Source organism: Cervus elaphus, chromosome 15 (assembly GCF_910594005.1).
Source record: "Cervus elaphus chromosome 15, mCerEla1.1, whole genome shotgun sequence".
In the NCBI taxonomy this organism is placed as follows: Eukaryota; Metazoa; Chordata; class Mammalia; order Artiodactyla; family Cervidae; genus Cervus; species Cervus elaphus.
This window is the reverse complement of record NC_057829.1, coordinates 54,436,472-54,462,595: the sequence shown is the minus strand read 5'-3', so window position 1 is coordinate 54,462,595 and position 26,124 is coordinate 54,436,472. Positions and strand designations below refer to the sequence as shown.

Sequence of the window (26,124 nt, the reverse complement as noted above, 5' to 3'; positions counted from 1 at the left end):
TAAAGACATAAACACAATTTCATTGCTTAAAAATATCATGTGTTTTATAGAACAACTGCAAACTCAATAATAACCAATATTAAAACAACAAGAACATTTTCAGATTCATAAAAGCCAAAGTTCTCACAAGAATTTATGTGACCATACATACATAAGGTTTCCCTGTTCATCACCAACTCCCGGAGCTTGCTCAACTCATGTCCATCAAGTCAGTGATGCCATCCTCTGTCATCCCCATCTCCTCCTACCTTCAATCTTTCCCAGCATCAGGGTCTTTTCCAATGAATCAGTTCTTCACAGAGATGGGAATCAATCTTCAAGAGGTGGGAACACCAGACCACCGTACCTGCTTCCTGAGAAAGCTTTACGCACGTCAAGAAGCAACAGTTAGAACCGGACATGGAACAACAGACTGTTTCCAAATTGGGAAAGGAGTACGTCAAGGCTGTATATTCCCATGGGAATACAATCTTCCCTCATAGCTCAGTTGGTATAAGAATTTGCCTGCAATGCAGGAGACCCTGGAGAAGGGATAGGCTACCCACTCCAGTATTCTTGGGCTCAGCTGGTAAAGAATCTGCCTGCAATGTGGGATACCTGGGTTTGATCCCTGGGTTGGGAAGATCCCCTGGAGAGGGTAAAGGCTACCCACTCCAGTAATCTGATCTGGAGAATTCCATGGACTATATAGTCCATGGGGTCACAAAGAGTCAGACATGACTGAGCGACTTTCACTTCACTTCACTTCACATACATAAATGATGGGCTCCCCCATCCTCACCCCCATCACTACCATCCTCTGACTCTCTACCTGGTATGCACCGCTGCTCTGATATTGACAGGGAAAGCACCCTATTTCCTTCAGCTTGACTCAACCGTCCCCTTCTTTGTAATAAAGTGAAAAACGGCCTGCTTAAGAGTTAAACTATTAAGAGGAAATGGAATAGGGAGACCAGAAATAAACCCACAGACCTATGGCCAATTAATTTATGACAAAGCAAGAACATACAATGGATAAAAGACAGTTTCTTCAATATGTGGTGCTGAGAAAACTGAACAGTTACAGCCAAAACAATGAGATTAGGACATTTCCTTCATATCATATACAAAAATAAACCAAAGTGGTTAAAGACCTAAATGTAAGACCTGAAACCATAAACTCCTAGAAGAGAACATAGGTAGAAGATTCTTTGACATAAAATCACAGCAATATATAGATGTATAATACATAACATTATATTTTATATATATGATCTGTCTCCTGAAGCAAAGGAAACAAAAATTTAAAAATGGGACCTTATTAAACTTAAAAGCTTTTGCGCGGCAAAGGACATAACTGACAAAATAAAAGGACAATCTATGGAACAGGTGGCAATAGTTACAAACTATATGGCCAACAAAGTTATGTTGCTTTTTCCTGAACACCTTCCAATGGCTTCTCTTCTTGGTAAGAAGTAATAGAGTCATTACAATTGGTCCCCAAGGCCTCCAATTACCTCTAGGACATCACGGTATACCACTTTCCACCTCGCCTTTCTGTTCCAGCCACACTGACCAAATTCCACTTATTAGACACTACTAAGAATATTCGAGATGGGCATACCAGACCACATGACCTGCCTCTTGAGAAACCTATATGCAGGTCAGGAAGCAACAGTTAGAACTAGACATTGAACAACAGACTAGTTCCAAATAGGGAAAGGAGTACATCAAGGCTGTATATTGTCACCCTGCTTATTTAACTTATGTGCAGAGTACATCATGAGAAATGCTAGGCTGGAAGAAGCACAAGCTGGAATCAAGATTGCCGGGAGAAATATCAATAACCTCAGATATGCAGATGACACCACCCTTATGGCAGAAAGTGAAGAGGAACTAAAAAGCCTCTTGATTAAAGTGAAAGAAGAGAGTGAAAAAGTTGGCTTAAAGCTCAACATTCAGAAAACTAAGATCATGGCATCTGGTCCCATTATTTCATGGGAATAGATGTGGAGACAGTAGAAGCACTGTCAGACTTTATTTTGGGGGGCTTCAAAATCACTGCAGATGGTGATTGCAGCCATGAAATTAAAAGATGCTTACTCCTTGGAAGGAAAGTTATGACCAACCCAGATAGCATGTTAAAAAGCAGAGACATTACTTTGTCAACAAAGGTCTGTCTAGTCAAGGCTATGGTTTTTCCAGTGGTCATGTATGGATGTGAGAGTTGGACTGTGAAGAAAGCTGAGTGCTGAAGAATTGATGCTTTTGAACTGTGGTGTTGGAGAAGACTCTTGAGAGTCGCTTGGACTGCAAGGAGATGCAACCAGTCCATCCTAAAGGAGATCAGCCCTGGGTGTTCATTGGAAGGACTGATGCTGAAGCTGAAACTCCAATACTTTGGCCACCTCAAGCGAAGAGTTGACTCATTGGAAAAGACCCTGATGCTGGGAGGGATTGGGGGCAGGAGGAGAAGGGGACGACGAAGGATGAAATGGCTGGATGGCATCACTGACTCGATGGACATGAGTTTGAGTAAACTCCGGGAGTTGGTGATGGACAGGGAGGCCTGGCATGCTGCGATTCATGGGGTCGCAAGGAGTCAGACACGACTGAGAGACTGAACTGAACTGAACTGAAGAATATTCCTGCCTCAGGACCTTTGCACTTGCTATCCTCTCATCTCAGAATGCTCCTTCCCAGTATCCACATGGTTTGAAATCACCTTCTTTTTGTTTGTGCTCGAAGTGTCATCAGAGGGTACTTTCCTGGTTACTTTAAACATAGCACCCACCTTCATTATCCCTTTATTGTTCATCATGGCACTTTTCACTACTTTGTCTTTATTCATGGTGTCTCTTCCCATTAGAAAGTAAGCAGGAGAAGAAGGCTCTTGTTTGGCTGCTATACCCCTAGTATCTTCAAAAGTCAAAGTGTCAGTCACTCAGTCGTGTCGGACTCTTTGTGACCCCCTGGACTGTAGCCCACCAGGCTCCTCTGTCCATGGAATTCTCCAGGCAAGAATACTGGAGTGGGTTGCCATTATCCTGCTCCAGGGGTTCTCCCCAAGTCAGGGATCGAACACGGTTCTTCCGCACTGCAGGCAAACTCTTTACCCACTTAATGCTAGGCATTTTAGTAATAAAAATAAAATGTACAGCAAGATTGCCTTGCCTCAGGCACACCGCTGAGGGATTCATAAGTAGCATATAATTACATCTACAGAGCCCACGTTCTCTGTTTCAGGCGCGGAGCTTAGCGGCTCTGCAGGAGCTCCTGCGGTGGAGCCCGCGCAGCCTATGAGATCCGGCCGGCGCGGCCTGTGGGTGGAGCTGCTGATCCGCTCCGCCTGGGAGCCGGCGGCTGGACGCGGCACCGCTCGAGCGCCCCCAAGGCGCATGCTCCGCGGGAGCCGAGAGCCCGCTCGGAAGCGAAGGAATCTACGCTGCACGGCCCGGCGGCAGGCGGATCTGATTGGGAGCGCTAGATTGCCTGAGCCTGGCGCCGGCGCGGGCGCGGGCCCCGGGTCCAGCTGGCTCCGCCCCATCCAGGCTCCCTGCGGCCGCCCCAGCCTCTCGAGCCGGCGCTGCGGCTCTGGACAGCGGCCCGGGAGGACGGCTGCAGGTGAGTGCCGGCCCTGCTGCACTGTTGGGGTGAGGGCGCCGCAGCATCGGCCTTCCTCCGCGGGCTCCGAGGCCAGGGCCCCGCGCCCTCCCGGGTGCTCAGTCACACCGCCTGTGATCCTCTGCAGGATCCCTCTGCGCTGGTTCCCGGAGCACCTGAGGGCACCCGGGAGTTGAGGGCTCTCTTGACGTTGCTCATCTTTCCCTGGGCTGCAGCGACACCCAGGATTTCTGATTCCCAGCTCCCCCACTTTCTCCTCGTCCTTTACTCGCATTAGCTCCGCCAGGCAGCCCCCAAACCTCGCTTACTTTTTAACCAAAGGCGTGGTCAAGGACCGGCTTGATACCTGTCCTGGTGAGTATCCCGGCAATACTATTTAACCACTGGACATTTTACTTCCAGTAATAAACCTGGGTGAGCCTGAGTTTCCTGGAAAAAGAATTTAACGGTACTGCAGAGAGTTGTTGGAGGCTTAATGAACATAGTAGGACCGAAGCACACTGCCTGCGAAATCTGGAGCATAGCAAAAGCTTAAATGGGAGTCAAAATTATTAGTGGTGTTGTTATTATTAGGTAGATAACAAGCTGCTTTGGAGCTTATCTTTTCTTCAGCTACTGAACTCTGGACTGCCCAATCCTGTTTTTCAGAATCTGTTGTGTGTCCACGCTTTGCTGGGTCCTTGAGGGGCGGGGGGGCGGTTTCAGAGTTGACCCAGAGACTGGCTCTGCCCTCAGGCTGGTGTAAAATGAAGACAGAAAAGTACTTCGTTGGGTTGTTAACAGTACCTAAAGAATTGAGATAAAGTTGCAGAGCCCACTGAATCCATCTTGGAGGAGACTTTTTCTCCTTGAACTTCTTAGTCGTGTTTGGCTATTGCCTATAGAACTGTTATGAACATCTTTATACAAGTCTTTGTATTGGGATACACTCATCCATATCTTTTTCAAAAATTAATTTATTTTAATTGGAGGATACTTGCTTTACAATATTGTGATGGTTTTTGCCATACATAGACATGAACCAGCCATGGGTGCACGTGTGTCCCCCCATCATGAATCCCCCTCCCACCTCCCTCCGTACCCCATCCCTCTGGGTTGTCCCAGAACACTGGCTTTGAGTGCCCTGCTTCATGCATCTAACTTGCACTGGTCTTACATATGGTAATATACATGTTTCTATGTTATTATCTCAAATCATCCCACTCTCTCCGTCTCCCACATAGTCCAAAAGTCTGTTCTTTACATCTGTGCCACTTTTTCTGTCTTGCATATAGGGTCGCTGTTACCGTCTTTCTAAATTCCATATTTATGCATTAATATACAGTATTGGTGTTTCTCTTTCTGATTTACTTTGGCCTGTATGGGCTTCCCTGGTGGCTCAGACGGTAAAGCGTCTGCCTACAATGCGGGAGACCCGGGTTTGATCCCTGGGAAATGGTAACCCACTCCAGTACTCTTGCCTGGAAAATCCCATGGACTGAGGATCCTGGTAGGCCACAGTCCATGCGGTCGCAGAGAGTTGGACATGACTGAGCGACTTCACTTTGGTCAGTATAACAGGCTCCAGTTTCGTTCACCTCATTAGAACTGACTCACACGTGTTCCTTTTTATAGCTGAGTAATATTCCATTGTGTATATGTGCCACAGCTTCCTTGTCCATTCGTCTGCCATCATTCATATCTTTAAGGGACTATATTTATTTTAAAATATGTGGGAGGCTGGGACTGTAGTCCCACTTTTGCCTCTAAACCATTGGCGTGTCCTTGGAAGAGTCACTTCATTTTGCCTTTAATATCCATCCCCGAGGTCTTTGCTGTGCGGTGATTTTGTGCCATCACTGTTAGAACTATATGGTCTGTGTTGATCCCTGGAGAGGGTCTCAGACGCAGAGAGGGGCAATCTTCTTTCCTTCTGTTTCTTGTGCAAGCTCTCTTATCTTTTTCATTTCACTTTTTTCCCCTTGGGTGACAAATTCAAATCCTAACGTGTAACTTTGTGCAAAAAGGGAAGTGAATAACTAGCGAGAATAGGAGCTGATATCAGCTGAACTTCAGAACATTTATTATTTTTTTTTCTTTTATAACTGAGATTTTATTGGTTGTTTTGAGGATCACTACACAGACATTTCAGTTTGTACACAATTCTTCACATACATACCAGAAATCTAAAATATCATGTAGTTGTGATTCTTAACAGTTATTCCAGTGACTTCCCAGCTTAAAATTTGGAGCAAACTTTCCTTAACAGGATATCAAGTACCAATATCTTCAAATATTGATATGTTGTTACATCATAAGTCCCACTGATTCACAATTTAGTATCATATACACTACATACCCAAACTGTCAATCGTTCACAGTACATTAACCAAGTTACTAGGAAAACTGGACTACCACGACCAAAGATGTTATAGTATAGTGCACAAAATTCTGACCAGGAGAGCCAAGATCAAAAAGTGGTTTGCTGTAGGAAATAATTCTACCAAAACAATATGGGAAGAGAAGTAATTTAAAGTGTTCAAGACATTAAATGCACAACTGACTCCAAACTGCCATTTAGTATGCTTTTGTATTATAGGATATAAAAGCTACCCCCCATCTATGGAATGTTAAGCTGACACCCAAGACAATCAAAGCCTCCCATATCCAATATCCCACTATTTTATGGTTGTACCAAAAAATAAACAACCAGCAAATGATTTCACCTCTTTACAAAAAGCATTTACACTTAAAAAATGGGATGAGGTGGGATTCCCTCCTTTTTAAAAATGTTTCTAGAGCTACTAAAAAACTTGCATTTACAAAATAGTTGATAAAAATATTCCTCTGGATTGTACAAGAAGGGAAACAGGAACCACTGACAGGACTGAGTGTGTGGTTATTAATCAGATTTGGCTTCTTTCTGTTCTGCTTCATCAGAGGCTGGGCTCTCCTCGTTTTTAGTCTCTCCATTTTCTGCAGGCAAGTCTTCTTTAGTCTCTTGGTTGGCCACTTCCGCCTGTTTTCCCTTTGCTCCTCTTTTCCCTTTTGTTTGCACTTTTTTATCTGAAGATTTATCCTTTCCCGCCGCCTTTTTTGGCTTCGTTTCCACTTTTGCAGGAGCCGGTTTAGCTGACAGCCTCGCCGATCTCCTCTCGGGCCCCGCCGCCGCCGCCGCCGCCGCCGCCTCGGCGGAGCTGACCTTCCTTTTGGGCATCGAGGCGGCGGGGCGGGCGAGAGCCGGGCGCCCGAGGGCCGCGGCGCGCCGAGAGCCTTCGCGAAGCGACTGCTGCCGCTCCTCCCGCCGCCTGAACTTCAGAACATTTAAATCACAGTTAGAGAGGAAAAGGTGGGAGGTTACCAGGCTCTGGAATTTTGGTGATCTTCCCTTTTCACAACGTATTTTCTTCTGAGTCCTCTCTTCCGCTCTTGTTGCAGGAACATTACGTTTAACTTTGTGGTGAGGAGGTGGGTGGGTGTAGTGGGCTCCATGTGTCACAAATTAACTGAGGGTGGTGTGTGGGAGGTTTCCTAGTTAAAAAGAATTCCTGAATTTTTTCTTTGAGGTGTGGCTTGAGTCATTTGTTCCGTATTTGTCCTTTGCCTAACTTTTACCTGACGTAAACTGGTTAAGAACCTTGTATGGAAGCATTATTTACCAATGTAATTTTGTGTAGTAAAATTGGTGTAGGCAAATAACAACAGACTGTTTTATACAGAATGAAAATGTGGCTCTGGGGTTTGCTGGTCGGTTTGGTCCTTGGGACCCTGCCTTCCCAGGCATCTGGATGGAAGCAGACACCTGTGGATCCCGAAACAAATATGAACGTGGTAAGTTTCTTAAAGGCATCTCCTTCTTAAAACACATCTGTGATCAATGTTATTTTCTGAAATCCAATTACATAGCTACATGAAGCTACAAACTGCATTCTCTTTATATCTCATTATGTTTTTCATGTTCTCTGACTCTCCAGTTCAGTTAGCTGGACTTTACCCACTAGGTAATGTGTATTTTACAAACCTCTTTTTACTGATGAAATCAGTGCTTAATCATAAGTAGTTAATCATACTTAATAGGATAAGTGGTATTTTTAGACATTCATTTCATTTTTAAATCTCACTGAATTTGTCTAAACAACAATAAAAAAGTGTTAAAACTTCCGAAGAATGTTAATACTGAATGTTTTGAACAAGGACAGATTACAGTGTTCGTAGTTCAGTCCAAAAATCAAAGTATCTGAAAACAATTTTATTAGAACGAATAAGCAAAAATAATCCCTCAAGTAATGAAAACATTTCAAAGTTATTAATCTTAAGCAGACAATTAAATCGGGAGATACTTTATTTAGGCATAAAATATCATGAAATTATAGATTGCTACAGAAAACAGCAGGTTTAAAACAGTGACACAACTGAAGAATCAGGCAGCTTTGGAGATTTTGATAAATTTATAGTCAGTCAAGAGAGTGCAACCTATTATCAGGGTTCTTAAGGTTACGTTTTATCTCTTGTTCCTAATTTTTTCTTTTTAAGGTTTTTTAAAATTAAAAACATTTTTCCTTTTTAATTTTTTACTGTAAGAATGATAAACTTAAATCCTTTCAAGTATTTGTGGTAGAGAGAATCACGAGCACTTATTTACATTGTCTTCTGGATAACTGAGTTAGCTGTATGCCACTGAGCTCCTAATTAACAATTGCCCAATGGATTAAGTGGTACAAACTGCTATATGTAAAATAAAGAAGCTTCAAGGATATATTGTATAGCACAGGGAATATAGACAATATTTTATAAAAACTATAAATGGAATTTAACCTTTAAAAATTATGAATCACTGTGTTGTATACCTGAAACTTATATTAAACATCTACTATCATTTCAGTTCAGTCACTCAGTCGTGTCCGACTCTTTGCGACTCCCCATGGACTGCAGCAGGCCAGGCCTCCCTGTCCAGCACCAGCTCCCTGAGTTTATTCAAACTCATGTCCATTGAGTCGGTGATGCCATCCAGCTATCTCATCCTCTGTCGTCCCCTTCTCCTTCCACCTTCAATCTTTCCCAGCATCAAGGTCTTTTCCAATAAGTCAGTTCTTCCCATCAGGTGGCCAAAGTATTGGAGTTTGAGCTTCAGCATCAGTCCTTCCAATGAATATTCAGGACTGATTTCCTTTATGATGGACTGGTTGGATCTCCTTGCAGTCCAATGGACTCGCAAGAGTCTTCAACACCATAGTTCAAAAGCATCAATTCTTTGGCACTCAGCTTTCTTTGTAGTCCAACCCTCACATCCATACATGACTACTGGAAAAACCGTAGCTTAAACTAGGTGGACCTTTGTCAGCAAGGTAATGTCTCTCTCTGCTTTTTAATATGCTAAGTTGGTCATAACTTTTCTTCCAGAGAGTAAGCATCTTTTAATTTCATGGCTGCAGTCACCAATTGCAGTGATTTTGGAGCCCCCCAAGATAAAGTCAGTCACTGTTTCCACTGTTTCCCCATCTATTTGCCATGAAGTGATGGGACCAGATGCCGTGATCTTCGTTTTCTGAATGTTGAGCTTTAAGCCAACTTTTTCACTCTCCTCTTTCACTTTCATCAAGAGGCTTTTTAGTTCTTCTTCACTTTCTGCCATAAGGGCGGTGTCATCTGCATATCTGAGGTTATTGATAGTTCTCCCGGCAATCTTGATCCCAGCTTGTGCTTCATCCAGTCTGGTGTTTCTCATGATGTACTCTGCATATAAGTTAAATAAGCAGGGTGACAATATACAGCCTTGACATACTCCTTTCCCTATTTGGAACTAGTCTGTTGTTCAATGTCTAGTTCTAACTGTTGCTTCTTGACCTGCATACAGATTTCTCAGGAGGCAGGTCAGATGGTCTGATAGTCCCATCTCTTTCAGAATTTTCCACAGTTTATTGTGATTCACACAGTCAAAGGCTTTGGCATAGTCAATAAAGCATAAGTAGATTTTTTTCTGAAACTCTTTTGCTTTTTCGATGATCCCGTGGATGTTGGCAATTTGATCTCTGGTTCCTCTGCCTTTTCTAAACCCAGCTTGAACATCTAAACCCAGTTCATAGTTCATGTACTGCTGGAGCCTGGCTTGGAGAATTTTGAGCATTACTTTGCTAGTGTGTGAGATGAGTGCAATTGTGCAGTAGTTTGAGCATCCCCTTGATAAAAAAAGAAAGGAAACCTAATTGCCCCATGGATCTTTCCTTATGTGAATTTGATCATTATTCCTTTTCATCTTTCCCCCTGGTTTTATTGAGATGTAATGGACATATAGCATTGCATTAGTTTAAGATGTATAAGATAGTGATTTGCTCTGGGTCTGTATCATTTTGTCTTGTTCAACTCTGCCTTGACATTCTAGTGTAGATTCATTGTTCCATTGATTAAAAACAGATTAATGCTTTGTATCCTTCATTTCCCAGGATGGGGTCTCTTAAAACAAGGAAAATTGTAGATTACAGAATTAACTGGCATATTTAGAAAGAAAGAAAGACGTGCTTATTTGTGCCTGGGAGCCAGGATGGAACCAAAGAAGCCCAAAGCTATGGTAAAATAAGGCACGCTTGGTGCAGAACATGTTAGAATGGTGAAACCAAGGTTTAACTAAGCATCTCTGAGTAGAATGCAGGGGTAAAACAAGTGGAGGATTTACTCTTGTGATGGAGATTGGCTACTAGATTGAGCAGACTAAAATTTCAGTAATGATTGGTTTCTTAAATAAAACTTGGTCATTGACTTTTTGTCTTCTCCTTTGCTCCACAGAGTGAAATTATCTTGCGCTGGGGATACCCTAGTGAGGAACATCAGGTTGTGACAGCAGATGGGTATATTCTTTGTGTTAATCGAATTCCCCATGGGAGGAAAAACCGTTCGGACAAAGGTATGGGTGTTTTCAGTGGTGAGATAGGAAAGTTCTGAAATTTTAATTGCTTTGCTGAAATTTGGCTGGTTTTTATATCAGTCACAAATTCAGATTTAACTTGAAAACATTGAAATGGGATTGTCTTTTAGACCAAAGTATGCAACATATTACATTTATGCAAGGTATATTAAAACACTTCTTTTAAAGAAGCAAGGACAAGAATCATCTAATTTCATTTTCACTTAAGGATTCAAAGGTCAGGTTTGCTTGAGAATATGCTAAAATATCTCATTGTTATAACAAAGCATTTTATTTAATAAAGTGATTTGAACATTAAGTAGATAGCTCTTGCTATTTGAAAATTACTTAATTTTTTGAGTAGGTAATGTCACATAGTTCAAAAATTGAAGAGAATAAAAAGCTCATAGTAAAATACCTCCCTCCTATTTCATTCTTCCCCTCCCAGTTTTTTTATGTATCCTTCCAAAATTTCTTTATTTTAAATTTCTTTATCTCTAAAAAAGTGTCTTTAGAAACAAACATAAATGAGTATTTTCCCTGCTTGCCTTTTAATTTAGAATGTGGCATATAACGCACATTTTTGTTTCTTGAATTTTTTTTGTTTAAAGTTTTGAATATTTTTCATACAGTACAAAGAGCACTTTATCATTCATCTCTACCAATACATAGTATTCCACTGTATAACTGTCATGATTTATTTAGCAAGTGTTCTCTTAGTGGCATTTGGACTATTTCTACTCTTTTATTAACAAATACTACTGCTGTAAATAACCTTGTTTGTGTGCAAGTTTATTATAAGACACTTTCAGAAATAGAATTTTTGGGTCAGAGGATAATATGTGGATTTGTGATTTTGACGTGTGTGTGTTAGTCACTCAGTCATGTCCGACTCTTTGTGACCCCATGGACTGTAGCCCTCAGCGCTCCTCTGTCCATGGAATTCTCCAGGCAAGAATACTGGAGTGGGTTACCATTCCCTTCTCCAAGGGATCTTCCCAACCCAGAGATCAAATCCAAGTCTTCTTGCATTGGCAGGCAGACTCTTTACCATCAGAACCACCAGGGAGGACCCAGATATTGTTAAATTACTTTCCATGTGGTCTTATTCTGGTAACTATGCTTATTAGGAATACTTGAAAGTTCTTATAGCTTTGGCTTCAAATATATGTGTATTTTTTCTGTGTCTCAAGCAAAACTGTGGTTTCCAGTACAGATTGAGGAATTTCTAGATAGACTTCTTGAAATCACTGAACGGACATCAGAATAAGGATCTGATCCTTAGTCAATTGTCTCTGTAGATACAGATATTTTTTTAAACACTTTTTGTGTTTAGAAACTTTCCTTAGGCTACTAAGGTGAGATTAAGGTAAATGAATAACTGTGTCTTCTTCAAAATTTTATGTGAGTAGAAAATTTTTATTCAAAGTGAATTTAAAAGCCCTCTGTGTTAATTGAGCTTTATATTATTGTCTATTTTTCTCTTAATAAAATCTGATTCATCTATGTTTTTCTCCCATAAATTCTAGCCGTAATGAGTCTTTTGATGATGCTACCTGGTGAAGACAGCCAGTGCTCTTTTTGAAATTTAATTTCTGACTCTTGAGAGTTTTATGATTTATAGATCCTCTTAAATGTATGTTACAAAATGAGAAATGAGTTACAACAAGGTCTTCTATTTTTCTTCTGCTCAAAACACACAAAACATTTCAGAGTGAACATATGATCTTGCTTTCCTTCCTCTTTTTTATTTTTAAAGTGAACCTCCTATACAGATTTCAGATTCAATATAAAGAAAGATATGTATTGATACTGTTTCTCTTAAAAGTGGCTAGTTGGCTAATATAATTAGTAATGTGAGCCATTGTTAAAAGATACAGGAAACCTCAGTGAAAACAAGCTTAGAGAATGTGCCTCCTTTTTCCATATCCACCTCCAGGCTTTTCTCTCCTATAGCAATTAAAGCAAATAGTGCCAGGTACCTTCCTATGGTATTTATCTCAACCACTGCAGGTGAAATTGCTGTACCCTAGGAGGTGAGCATCCTTCTTGACTTGCTCTCAGGTGATAGGAAGAAGAGATGGGGGAATTCTGCCTGCCCATAAGTACTTTTGTGCTTTCACCTCTGTAGGTCTTGGGTTCTTCGTTTTTAAAAACAGTCGATTGCCTGAGATGATCTCAAAGTTCCCCATTAGTCTTTATTTCTCCTTAGTTGTATGGGTTAGATTCCTTTTTTTTTTTTGCAGGGATATGTGGATTGGGGCAGTGGATATCTTTGGTCTTCAGAATGGGGAACAGATTGAAGGCACTTTAAGTCTGGTCGTAGCATCAAGCCCCCACCCTTCTGCTCTTCTTTGCAGAGGCCTCCCTGTAGAGGATCAGTGATGTGTATGTAACACCTGCTGTGAGCTAAGCTCAGAGACAAGTCTGGAAGCAAGCTATGAAGGTGGTCAGTTATCTAAAGGAGTTTGTGATTCTCCTCAGAAGGGCATCGGTGCTTCTCTGACGGTCTGCGTTTCCATGGTCCAAGGCTGAGCACAGAGCTGAGGTTCTGCCTGTCCTTCACTCCCGTCCTGGAGCAGCGTTGTCAGTGGTGCTAGTTTGGCTTATTTAAGCCAGATAGACAGAAAGAATACATAAAATCCTTCACACCCAACTTGGAAGCTGGCTCATCCATGCCTCTTCCTCTCCTGACTTCCTCTTCTGTTAATAACACCCTCATTATCCTAATGACCAGGACCAGAAACTGCAGTCACTCTTGACTCCCATCCTCCAGGAGCTGACAAGTCCTCTCTAGGCTCCCACGTTACATGGCTTCCATTTAGCCTTTTCCTCTCTGCCAGGCCACGACCCTGCCTTAAGCTCTTGTGACTGCTTACGTGGCCATCTGAAATAAATAAACTCAGAATCTGAGAGAGAGAAAGAATTTCAAAACAAGGATAGGGCAGTTCATTCTGCTTATCTTTTAAGAAATTAATGTTCTTAATGCATAAGAAAATAATGCCATATATCTGTACTATTTATAAGTCATTACATGATCCTTTAAAACATAAATTCGTTTATCGAGAATGAAGTGAAGCTGCTCTCCCCACTCTTCTTTTTTTAAAAAATAATTCTTTTAAAATTTATTTTTGACCGTCTTGGGTCTTTGTTACTGTGTGGGCTTTTATCTAGTTGTGATGAGGAGGGGCTGCTCTCTAGTTGTGGTTCGCAGGCTTCTCATTGCAGTGGCTTGTGGGCTTCCGTCATAGCTCAGTGGGTGAAGAATCCACCTGCAATGCAGGAGACCCTGGAGAAGGGATAGGCTACCTACTCCAGTATTCTTGGGCTTCCCTTGTAGCTCAGCTGGTAAAGAGTCTGCCTGCAATGTGGGAGATGTGAGTTCGATCCCAGGGTGGGGAAGATCCCTTGGAGAAAGGAAAGGCTACCCACTACAGTATTCTGGCCTGGAGAATTCCATGGACTGTATAGTCCATGCTGTCACAAAGAGTCAGACACGACTGAGTGGCCTTCACTTTCACTTTTTTGCTGAGCACAGGCTCAGGGGGGCAGGCTTCGGTATTTGTGGCGAGTGGGCTCAGTAGTTGGGGCTTGAGGGCTCTAGAGCACAGGCTCAGTAGTGGTGTCAGACGGGCTTAGTTGCTCTGCCTGCCGAATGTGGGATATTCCCTGATCAGAGATTGAACCTGCATGACATGCAGATTCTCTACCACTGACCCACCAGGGAAGCCCCTGCCCTTCTTAGTGTAGTTTTTTTTTTTTTATTTCCAGTTTTTGTGTTCTGTTGTGATGCTACAGCCTTACTCCTACGTTCAGGGATGCTAACAACCCTTCTATAGATGGTTGCAAAGTTGGAGTTTCTGTGAGGGGACTAGGGTTGTACTGTGCCGCACTTAATCGCTCAGCCGTGTCTGACTCTGCAACCTCATGGACTGTAGCCCGCCAGGCTCCTCTGTCCATGGGGATTCTCCAGGCAAGAATTCTGGAGTGGGTTGCTATGCCCTCCTCCAGGGGATTTTCCCAACTCAGGGATCAAATCCAGGTCTCCTGCATTGCAGGTGGATTCTTTACTTTCTGAGCCACCAGGGAAGCCCAAGAATCCTGGAGTGGGGAGCCTGTCCCTTCTCCATCTTGCCAATGTCACCTCCATTACTTATTTATAGATACCACGTTCCTTGTGGAACCTTCGTTAAAGCTGCGTGGTGAGCGTGTTTCAGTCCTGCCTCAGTGGCCCCCTCCGATTATATGTAGAGCCTCACTTGGGGATCATCAGAAGATTTTTGTCACAGGCCTTGACTGCATGGCTCTTCTACCATGTCAACTGCTTTCCTTTCTACCAACCTCCTCGCTCTCATCCATCTTATGTAGTTCTGCAGGATTAAGCTTCTTAGAGCCCAAGTATAATTATATGATACTGGCATTCAACAATCTTCATGAGTATGATAAATAAAGATAGCACCATTCCTTAATGTTGTGTCCTGGCTGATGTCTGTACTATTCACCCTCATTTTGTATAGCAGTGGAGTTTTGAAGTTCACCTTGGGTATGTGCAGAGAACTTCATGATTCCCCAAGTTAGTGATTACAGTCATAGGATAGGATGTCTATGGTGTCTTATTCGGTAGAATGGGATAGACTATCTCTTTCATCTGGTTTATGAGGAGTGCTTGAGAACCATTGATGTTTACCCATCATCTAAGAAACATTTCTCATTTCTCATTGGCACAGATTTAAATTGGCACCATAGCCAAATTGCAAATGGTATCATTGAAGTTGTATCATTTCATAAGTATTAAAGAGCCACTCTTTCACACTCTCAAATCCAAACGAGTTATTCCCCTTTTGCTAATTTCTCTCTGGGCCTCAGACTCAATCCACTGGAATGGTGATGAACGTGCCTACCATCTTCATTTCTACACATCCTTAAAAACACTTTTTTTCTCCCACGCTTGCAGCCCCACCCAGCTTAACTGCCCACTGTCCCTGGTTGCTTGAGCAGGAAGGAGACCACTTCCCAAACGTCTTGCTGACAACCCTCTTGAGGTCCTTTCCTCACTGTTGTGGGGTTGACTTAGGTGTGTACTCTTCCCTACCCCGCCCCCCAGTCCCTCCCGCATCCGCTTTTTGAAGGCGGCGGCTGTGTCTTTGTCACCTTTGTGTTCTTCACAGCAACCAGCATGGCCATATTGTCTGTGTGGCTGGCCTCATTCAGATTGTGTCTGGCAGTCATCAGAACTGGGATTCTGGAGGAGATGAACGCAACAGATCCTCTCTCAAGTAAAATAAAATAGACACTTGTGCACACACAGGTTTTATATTCGGATGCAGAGAGTTTATGGACCCAGTGGAGAATCCCCTGATTTAGACCATCATTTACCTGTCTAGTCAGACCTCTATGAATTAGGCGGCTTGAAATGTGTATTTAGAAAGCTCTTGGTGACCCGTAGAGCATGTGTGGGCTGTTTCTCTGTGTTACACAACCTTCTCCCTCAAGTGTTGAGCTCCCCCTCCTTTACACTAATACTATAAGGGAATTGAAATTCAGAAATTCATCCTTCATAGGGAAGTGATTATATTTTCATCTGCTGAACCTTATTTCAGAAAGTCATGGGATGCTGGCACTGGAAGGATCTCAGAGTCCTGCCTGAACCGAGGATTTAGAGCTTGCATTTTTAACATAACTCCCTAGTGGATTCCAAGGTAAAATCTTAGGGTTTGGGAACCCAGGTTCTCAAGCAGCGCACCCTCATTTTACTGGGCAAGACAGTTAGGTTCAATGAGGGAAAGGAATTTGCTTTACATCAAAGGCTAGTGGCCCAGCCAGTCTGACTCCAGGTTCAGTGTTCCTTGAACCGGTGTGTGACCTTATGTATTTAATAAGCATTGAGCAAGTTGAATCTATGGGAGTCAAAATATTTATTTTATTTGGCTAAAACACAGGAATAAAGGCCTTGTCCCAAATAGGTAAAATAGCAACAATTATCAGTGAGGCAGACTTACTTCCTGCTTAATTGCGAAATAAACTGTAAACTAAAGCGGTCACCAGATAAAGCACCAATAGTGGAATTTTGAGTTACAATTGAAAATTCACAACCTGACTTGTGAGTTAGGTTTTTCAGGAAAAGGCCATCAGCCTGTGGGTTTTTTTTTTTTAAATTAATTTTGATTATATGTTTTAGGATTCCAGCCAATTTCTGAATTTTCTGTTCTTATATGTGATTCCTAAGGAAACCGTTTCCAAAATGCAGTGCCCTCCCAAGCTAAACAGAGGCCTTGATCAACTGGGATGCAATTCCTCCCCCCCGGGGTGGCACTGGACACACGTAGGGCCATTAGTCAGTGCCTGGACTTGTTGACTCTGGCTCTCTGAGCTCATGCCCTTGGGCCTTGATGACGCGCTGGGTGTGGGGCTATGTTCAGACCCTCTGCCTAACTGAGTGCTGCGAGGCAGTGTTAGCTGCACGGCAGTTTCTTTTGAATTTGCAGATTGGGGCCAGGAGCAGAGTCAGAGTGAAAAGAGGAGATGCTTGGCTCAGCACCCCTCCTTCCTCTATAGAGGAAGCCCTTAGCCCTTGCCTAAGACAGCAAGCCCTGTCTTGCTCCTGTTTGACCTCAGTGTTGTATCAGGGAGGAATTCCCCAGCCACTCACACCCAGTCAGGCCTCTGGCCACACATTCCCATAACTCTGTGTGTTTCCCTTACAGCAGTTAAGACAGTTAAGACAATAAATAGTAGTGTATTATGTGGGTGATGATGCTTATAATCTCGGGCTTCCCCACTAGACTATGAGCTCTCAGAGGGCCCAGACCTTTTTGGATTACTTGATAATCTCTCCAGTCCAGGGTTTTCGTCTGCCTGCTAGTGCAGTCCTGGTCCTCCTGGGGCCTGGGTTGACCAAAGTATCTACACTTTATGATGACCACAGTGGGGTAGGATCATCCGGAGCTCAGAGGCACGGCACCTCTGTTAAGGCAGGCTGTGGTAACAGAGAAGGGTGTGGAAAGCAGAAAGGCAGTTTGGCATGGAGGTAATGGGCACTTTAATGTCACGTGATCACACGGTTCCCAGCTCCACCATATACTAATTGTATCTGCATCCTGGGGCAAATTATTTCTTTTTTTCTATGCCTCAGAGACCCCATCTATAATGTGGGAAGAGTAACATAAATGGTCTAGTGCCTTCGTGGGTACATAGTAAGCTCTAATTAAGGCTGTGCCCTGGGAAATGCACATGGTGTATCTGTGTGTGTGTCGATTTGTTGTTGTTGTTCAGTTGTTAAACTGTGTCTGACTCTTTGCTACCTCATAGACTGTAGCATGCCAGGCTTCCCTGTCCTCCACTATCTCCTGGAGTTTGCTCAAATTCATGTTCATTGAGTTGGTGATGCTGTCTAACCATCTCATCCTCTGTCACCCTTTTCTCCTCCTGCCTTCAGTTATTCCCACCATCAGGGTCTTTTCCAATGAGTTGGCTCTTCGCTTCAGGTGGCCAAAGTATTGGCACTCCGGCTCCAGTCCTTCCAGTTAACATTCCGGGTTGATTTCATTTAGGATTGACCAGTTTGATCTCCTTGCAGTCCAAAAGAATATCAAGAGTCTTCTCCAGCACCACAATTCGAAAGCATCATTTCTTCAGAGCTCAGCCTTCTTTATGTTCCAGCTGTCACATCCGTATGTGACTACTGGAAAATCCGTAGCTTTGAGTATGCACTGTTATTTTTTTCTTTCCTTTCCGTTCTTCATTCCTTCACTATTGCATTTATTTATCCAATTTACCTGCAGTGATGCAGGCAGACTCAGCATCAGGTGCCACAGATGCTGCAGTGAATGAGACAGAATGGTTGCTGCCTTCTTGTTGCTTAGCAATCGTCGTGACCATGGCTACTGTTGGGGAGAAAGGTGCCCTGAGGACGGGGTATTTCTCTTCCCTGCTCTGTAATCCCAGTACTGTTGTGTTCCTTCCTGCTGAGGGTCATGAGCTTTCTAGCAGGGTGACTGTGAAATGTGAGTGCAGTGATCTGGACTTCCCTAGTGGCTCAGACTTTAAAGAATCTGCCTGTAATGCAGGAGATCTGGGTTCAGTCCCTGGGTTGGGAAGATCCCCTGGAGGAGGGAATGGCAACCCACTCCAGTATTCTTGCCTGGAAAACCCCGTGGAGAGAGGAGCCTGGCGGGCTACAGTCCATGGGGTTGCAGAGCGTCCTGATCTAGGATTGCCAGTTGTGTAACTCTGCACAGATGACTTAGCTACACTGTACCTCAGAGTCCTTATCTGAAAAATGAGGGTAAAAGCTAGCACCCAACTATTCCCTTAATTTCCTATTGCTGCTATAACAAAACACCACAAACTTAGTGGCTTAAAACAGCACAGATTTTTTTATCTTACTGTTCTGCAGGTCAGAAGTCCCATGATTAAGGTAGGGCTGCCTGCTGGAGGCACTTGGGAAAGATCCCTTTTCTTGCCTTTTCCAGCATCTGGAAGCTACCCACCTTACCTGCCCCCTTCTCTATCCTCAAAGCCAGTAGCATTTTCCAGTTTCTTTCTCATTCTGACCTTTGTCATTACAGGCACCCATGTGGTTACATTGGGCCTACTGAATAACCTAGGATGATACCCCATCTTAAGATTCTTAATCACATCTGCAAAGTTCCTTTTGCCATATAAGGTAACATGTTCACAGGTTCCAGGAACTAGGAATGGGTTTCCCCAGTGGCTCAGTGGTAAGGAATCCACCTGCCAGTTCAGGAGATTTGGGTTCGATCCCTGGGTTGGGAAGATCCCCTGGAGAAGGAAATGGCAACCCACTCCAGCATTTTTGCCTAGAAAATCCCATGGACAGAGGAGCCTGGCCGACTACAGTCCATGGGATCTCAAAGAGTCAGATACAACTTAGCGACTAAACAATACAACATCTTTGATGGGCCACTGTTTAGCCTACTGCCCCAACTCAGCGAGATGTGTGGTTTCTTATCTGAGATGGTGCATGTAGAGTGTTTAGCATGGTACGTGACACAGTCAACACTTAGTGCTCTTACTGTAACTGGGATTATATTACCGGGGCTAAAGAATGCCTGTTTATGTCGTCTTTCTTCACAGAGCTGTTCTAATAATAATTAATTACTCTAGTAACTTTATTATTATTATTGTAAGTCACTGTTATTTATCAACCACTGTGTCATCCCCCACTTTAGATAAGAACATCTATATTCCAGAGAGGCTGAGTAAATCCTATAGGGTTTCATACCCAGTAAGAACCAAAGACTGTTTCATGCCAATGTCCTGATCTTTGTGATCTGCTCCTCCACCTCCTCCTTTCGGTTCTTCGTTGGACCTCAGCTGAGTTCTCACAGTGCTTTCCAGTGTGATGGAGGCCCGTCCGGGCACTGCCCTGGTGGAGAAGGCCAGTGCCTTGGGAGGTGGGAGGAACTTCCGTAGGCAGCCGGTCATCTTCCTCTTGTGTGGCTGTGGGCTCAGCAGATTCATTTTTGAAGCCTGAGTAATCCCTTCCTGGCTCCCACCCATGTTTGGCCCTATTAGGGCCATCACGGGATTGCATCTCTTTGCTGGCTTTGCGCTGACTACATAGGCAACTGATAAAGTCACTCACCTTCTCTGGGCTAAAGGTGCCCATAGGCCTTTTCCTCATCCTGCAGCCTTCATACAGCCAGTTTGGACAAACTCACAGTAGGGCTTTTCAGGAAAGATAGCCCTGGTCCCATTGTGTTGGTCTGTTTCTCAGACAGACCAGGCTGCAGGTGCTGGCATGCGTGGACTAGGCTGGTCCTTGGGACAGTCGCCTGTGTACACAGGGGTGCACGGTAATAGCTAGCTATTACTTCAATCAGCTTCTCTCAGCAGGATGAAGAGAAATCTGATTAAAGTAATTCACTGGAAGATGTGAATGACAGTAGGCTTAACCCTCCTAGAGAGAAACTTCTTTTTCCAAAGTGGAATATTGTGGTTCTGCCTCCCATGCTGTCTCCTCTGTCCATCCACTAGAGATTTCTTTCTTCAAAGCACCTGGTCTGAGTCCCTCCAGAATAACTTCCCTCTTCTGCGTGTCGTTGCCTGAGGGCCTCCGTGTGTTGTAGAATGACTGTCTGTTGTTAGCCTTTCCCGTAGCAAAACAGTTTAAGAGTACAAACCCTGGCATTAGTTTATGTGGGTTCAAATCCCAGCTCCCCCACTTACTAACTCTGATCCAGTCTTGGGCAAATGACTTGACTTCTCTTAGCCATAATTTCTTGTTCTACTAAATGGAAATAGTAGTGACTTCATAGGATTTTCATCACAGTGCCTTAGAACACAGGGGTGCACAGTAATAGCTAGCTATTACTTCAGTCAGTTTTTCTCAGCAGGATGAAGAGAAATCTGATTAAAATAATTCACTGGAAGATGTGAATGACAGTAGGCTTAACCCTCCTAGAGAGAAACTTCTTTTTCCAGCAGATCCTTTACTGGTGGCAGGTTGGGAGAGATGACATAGTGCCTTCCTTCCTCCCCCTGTCCCATCTCATGGGAGCCAGGTAGGAGCAGGTAGGAGAAGCTGGCAGACTGTCCCAGTGCCCTTGTCTATTCTGCTACCATTTTGCATTCACTAAATGTCAGAGGGAAGGGACAAGCAGTTTAGCACCCATTTTCCACCCCAGGCCTGGATTTGTTAGTATTTTCATTTTGTTGGTGGCCCATCATGTCTCACGGAGTCACGGGCATGGGAAGCTGAGTGGGTTATATTCTGTGTGGCTTCTTCCTCAGAGGCCCCTTTCATTCTGGGAGGAAGGGGAGCTGGCCCCACTTGCAAGGATGTGTGCCCCTGAAGGAAGTCCTTCATATCCCCTCTGTGCCTAGATGAGACAAGGAACTCCCTGCCGGGAGTTCCCCAAACCGCTCTGCGTCAGAGCTTCTACAGTGCCCTCTGGGGTCCCGTCTGGCTGAGGCGCGGGATGCAGCGCCAGGTTACTGCAGAGCGAGGCTGCCAAGCCCTTTGTGGGGAGTCTGTCTGTCACTTGAGATTTGTCTCAACCCTTCCTCTCCTGGCTGAGTGAACTTTCTCTTTCCTCTGAGTTTTACTGTGTGGTGGTCTAGCCCTTTCCACACGGGGCTGGAAAGTAATCGTGTCTGTCTCCTTGACTAGAATGAAGCTCCATGGGGAGCACTGCTTACCCACTTTCTTATCCCTGAATCTGGCTCAGTGACTGACACGGAGTATGTACCAGGACGGGTTTACAGAAAATGTAATGTGTGTTTCGAATCATTTGATTATTATTATTATTATTTTTTAAACTTCCAGTGCTTTGCTTAGTATCCAGTGAAGCTCTCAGTGAACATTCCTCCGATGGTTGAATTGGACGGAGCTGAGAGGCTTGAGGTTGCTGTCAGGCGGAGCCGTTTCTCAGCCATGTGCTTCTCTGCCAGCCCCTTTCCTCACCTGCTGGGATTTCCCAGGAGAAAGCCATGGGGTCTGCCCTCCCCTTTGCAGTTCTTGGCCCAGATCCTCCAGATTTGAAAACACCTGACTTTGGAAGACCAGATTCACTCCTTTCTTCCTGTCTGGTGTCACCTTTTATATCTGTGGTTCATTGAGCTTTTGGATCCAGCTTGAAGTGAGGGGTGGGGGAACCCCAACAAACAAAAAGAGAATTAGAAAAAAAAACGTGACTTTGATCCACTCCCATCCCCTATGACTGGTGTCTTAACAAGTCACTGAATTTTCTCTACCCTACCCTGCCCTGCTTAAAAGGATCACTACTGCAATCCAGGCAGGTAGTTTGTTTCATTTTGAAACACTTTTCTTTGTTTCTTTTTCTGTTACACACAGACTCTTTTTAACCATGGATTGCAATAGAGGTTGTTTTAGGCAAAGCCAAGTCCATGGAAATTCAACATGTAGGATAAATACAGGAGCGTAAATACAAACCAAATAAAGGTTTGGGAAACCCTTCCATGGATTATAGAGCAAGGGGTCTGGGAATGTTTTAAGCCTCATGCAGGGGTAAATGGCAGGTTCCGGGTTCAGTAGAGGTATTTGCAGATGTTGTTGAAAGCCCCTTAGCTGCCGTAATTGGCCCCTCAGCCCACCGTGTGTGGTGGGCACACGCCTGAGTTGGCCGCCTGCACTTTCCTGGGCTTCATGCTCACCTCTTGCAAAAGCATCCGTGGCTCCTAATTGCTTGTGGGAATCCAGAAGTTATTTACTGGTGGTGTTTAAAGAGTTTCCTGGTATATCTTCAACCTGCCAACTCCCACGTTTCTCCTTTGAACCTTCTGGGGGGATAGGGAGGGAAGTGTAGAGAGATTTCAGAGGCATTTGAAATATTCCCTCAAGAAAAGGTAGGGAGCTGACTCCTGGTCCCCACAAACTGGCACCTGCCTCCCCTTCCCGCTCAGTCCTGGCTGCCCCACCCTTTATCCTGCTGTCCCCTCCTTGGCTCTCCCATCCCCCCTGGAACCCGTCCTCCTTTCTCAAGACTCTGCCCTGCAAAGTTGGCTATTACACAGCCTCAGGTTTTCCATTAAGTGTCTGAAGAGGCACAGGTTGGAACCAGCAGCTAGGAGTTTCGCTTCCTGTGTGCTAACCTCCTGCCTTTGCTTAACCCTCTCCAGCGGACACCACCGAGCACAGACGCGCCTTCTGTTAGTGAGGACCAGCCCCAGAGCCTCTTGGAGCAAGGCCCCAAGAGGGGCCCCACTGGTCCCCTAAGGTCTTTCCTTGGTCAGCCTGACTTCCTGGTCTTTTAATGTTCAATCATCTTTCCTATGAGCTTCCGTGATAGCTCAGTTGGTAAGGAATCCGCCTGCAATGCAGGAGACCCTGGTTCGATTCCTGGGTCAGGAAGATCCACTGGAGAAGGGATAGGCTACTCATTCTTGGGTTCCCTTGTGGCTCAGCTGGTAAAGAATCCGCCTGCAATGTGGGAGACCTGGGTTCGATCCCTGGGTTGGGAAGATCCCCTGGAGAAGGAAAAGGCTACCCACTCTGGTAGTCTGGCCTGGAGAATTCCATGGAGTGTATAGTCCAAGGGGTCGCAAAGAGTCGGACACGACTGAGCAACTTCCACTTTCACGTTTCCCATGGCCCAGTCCCAAAACACCATTGATGGGTGAGAAGTGTCTTCATGTGCCCAAGAAAAACAGCTCCCATGCTCTCTTCACACATTATGTGCAGTACAGTTACCCCTGAATGGTAACACCACCTCAGTGTTTTGTTTCTGTTTCATCATTTGCTTTGTGATCTTTTGCGACTTCTCTGGTTAGCATGATATCATGTCAGTTTTGATGCTTTGTGCTGCTAACTCCTAAACATGATTGCCTTCCAGGTCCCAAACCAGTGGTGTTCCTGCAGCATGGCTTGCTGGCAGACTCTAGTAACTGGGTCTCAAACCTGCCCAACAACAGCCTGGGCTTCATCCTGGCAGATGCTGGTTTTGACGTGTGGATGGGGAACAGCAGGGGAAACACCTGGTCTCGGAAACACAAGACTCTTTCAGTTTCTCAGGATGAGTTCTGGGCCTTCAGGTATCTTTTGAGTCGATTATGGCAGGGATCTATTTCCTTGGTACCCTCAGTGTAAATATTGGGGAGGCAAATAGATGGGGAATTCAAGATCATATGACATGAAAGCAATGGTTTATGGAAGGTTTCTACACCTTAACCTTCTCCCTTCCTTCATAAACATGTAGTCCAAATGTTAGGAATTTAATAAATAGCAGTAAGGTAAATTATAAATAAATGGTTACATTGAAGGATTAGAGTCAATAAGGAATTTTTAGTTATTTTGGCATTCCTGGTGGTGTGGGTTCTGCTGAGTAAATTGTGTCCCATAACCTTCTCCTTTCCTTCATTAACATGTCCTCCACATGTTCACTTTTCTTATTTCCAGAAGGTCTCTTCTCTCTCTTAATTCCAGCTGGACCAGTTAATCACTGCATGACATTAAGGATGCATGTGGCAGAAGCCCTCTGTGTCTGTAAAATGGGGATAATGAATACCTGCCTCGTAAGGTCACTGGGGACTTAACAGAGAGGATGCAAGCTGGAAAGAGGCTGGCAGAGAGCCTGACACGTTGGGAGAGGTGTTAATAGCACACGTGTACACGGGCTCAGGGCTGTGTCCCTGCTCCAGGCCCTGGAGAAAGTCAGCACCGGGGACTCCTTCGGGCTTGCTTCCCGTTTGTAATTCCAGAACCCACCCAAGGCCATAAAACACAAGGAGAGCTTCTACCAAAGGCCTGGCCAGGAATATATTTGTTGTTACATTATTTGTAATAGCAAAAAGTTGGAAACTCCCAAATGCCCATCAGCAGTGAATGGGCAAATAAAGTGTGATGTATTGACACAGTAACCAACCGGCAGCTATATGCAAGGGCAGAGACTGAAGTCTCATGCAGGAAGATATGCACTGTTTGATCCCATTCATAGAAAATTTAAAAAATGGATCACACTGTTTTATGAAAAATGAGGAAAGTGGTTCTTTCAGGAGGCATGGTTATCAAGAAGCCCAGAGAAGCTTCTGCAATCCTGGTAATGTTGTTTCCTGTACTCAGGACTGGTGTACCCAGCTGTGTTCAGCGTGCAATGACTTATCAGACCCACACACTTGATATTTGTATGCTGTTGTATTTGTATGCAATGTCTCCATGGAAAGTTTCCTTTTTTTGGATTACAGTTTTGATGAGATGGCAAATTATGACCTACCAGATTCAGTTAACTTCATTCTGAATAAAACTGGCCAAGAACAACTGTATTATGTGGGTCATTCTCAAGGCACCACAATAGGTATGTATATAGTAAAAATGGAAGGTTGATAAAATGTCTTGTTACAGAATTTGTGTTTGCCCTTAAAAGTGAAATATTAAAAAATGTTAGTTCAGATGGAGTTTTGTGTTTGTTTTTTAATGCCAAGCAGAAATAATGAAAAGGGCAAAGAATTTTTGTAAAATTGAGTCTTCTCTGGAAATTCAGACTTAAATAGGTAAACATGCTCTATATGGTTCCCATGATTGAAGGAATTAATGTAAGCCACAGCCTATTATGGGGCTTCCCAGGTCGCACTAGTGGTAAAGAATCTAACTGCCATTGCAGGAGAAACAGGAGATACAAGAGATGTGGGTTCAATCCCTGAGACAGGAAGATCCCCTGGAGTAGGAAATGGCAACCCCCTCCAGTATTCTTGCCTAGAAAATTCCATGACAGAGGAGCCTGGCGGGCTACAGTCCAGGGAGCCACTAAGAGTAGGACACGACTGAGCATGCACACACACACAGCCTGTTACATATCTTCCTAGTTAAATACTATGGGGATATGAGAGGGTAGATAGATGATAAGAAGTTTTATAAATGTAGGGACTTTTATAAAGAAAACAAGGAAATGTGCTGATTTTTTTAAGTGAAATAGACTAAAGCTAATTTTAAGGATGCCATAATATACTTTATTTACAGTTTTTAAAACTCACAAGTATTTTTAATTTATGCTGATGATAAAAGTAATATGTGTTCATTGTAATAGAAACAAAATTTAGCAAAGTTTCAAGAAAAAAAAAATTGCCCATAATTTGAGCAAACGAGTTCCCCTGAATAGGGACTAGAGACCTGTGTCATAATTGGTTTAATTCCCCCTTTAAGGGTAAGCTATGACTAATATCTTTGT

At 43.8% G+C, this 26,124-nt stretch overlaps 2 protein-coding genes across 5 annotated transcripts in view; one reads left to right on the top strand and one right to left on the bottom strand.

Moving 5' to 3' along the window:
* The first annotated feature begins 3,397 nt into the window (after positions 1 to 3,397).
* Positions 3,398 to 26,124, top strand: part of LIPA (lipase A, lysosomal acid type) — a 38,135-nt gene continuing 15,408 nt past the window's right edge. For 2 of the 4 annotated variants that reach the window (XM_043925681.1, XM_043925683.1), the window contains exons 1-5: positions 3,398 to 3,603; positions 7,302 to 7,413; positions 10,363 to 10,480; positions 23,797 to 23,995; positions 25,145 to 25,254. In XM_043925681.1, the coding sequence (XP_043781616.1) occupies positions 7,303 to 7,413; positions 10,363 to 10,480; positions 23,797 to 23,995; positions 25,145 to 25,254 (538 nt within the window). In that variant the 5' untranslated portion in view covers positions 3,398 to 3,603; position 7,302. Of the gene's footprint in view, positions 3,604 to 3,934; positions 3,958 to 6,519; positions 6,565 to 6,702; positions 6,932 to 7,301; positions 7,414 to 10,362; positions 10,481 to 23,796; positions 23,996 to 25,144; positions 25,255 to 26,124 lie in introns of those variants that run through there. The other 2 variants (XM_043925684.1, XM_043925682.1) reach the window with 2 other exon arrangements.
* LOC122708896 (non-histone chromosomal protein HMG-14-like) lies at positions 6,118 to 6,799 on the bottom strand. Its single transcript, XM_043925688.1, has one exon. It carries the CDS (start codon positions 6,797 to 6,799, stop codon positions 6,485 to 6,487), a length of 315 nt encoding a protein of 104 aa, XP_043781623.1. The 3' UTR covers positions 6,118 to 6,484.

Bases quoted from the DNA above. Each gene is read 5' to 3' on its own strand.
- LOC122708896 (XM_043925688.1), bottom strand. From the start codon at position 6,799: ATGCCCAAAAGGAAGGTCAGCTCCGCCGAGGCGGCGGCGGCGGCGGCG.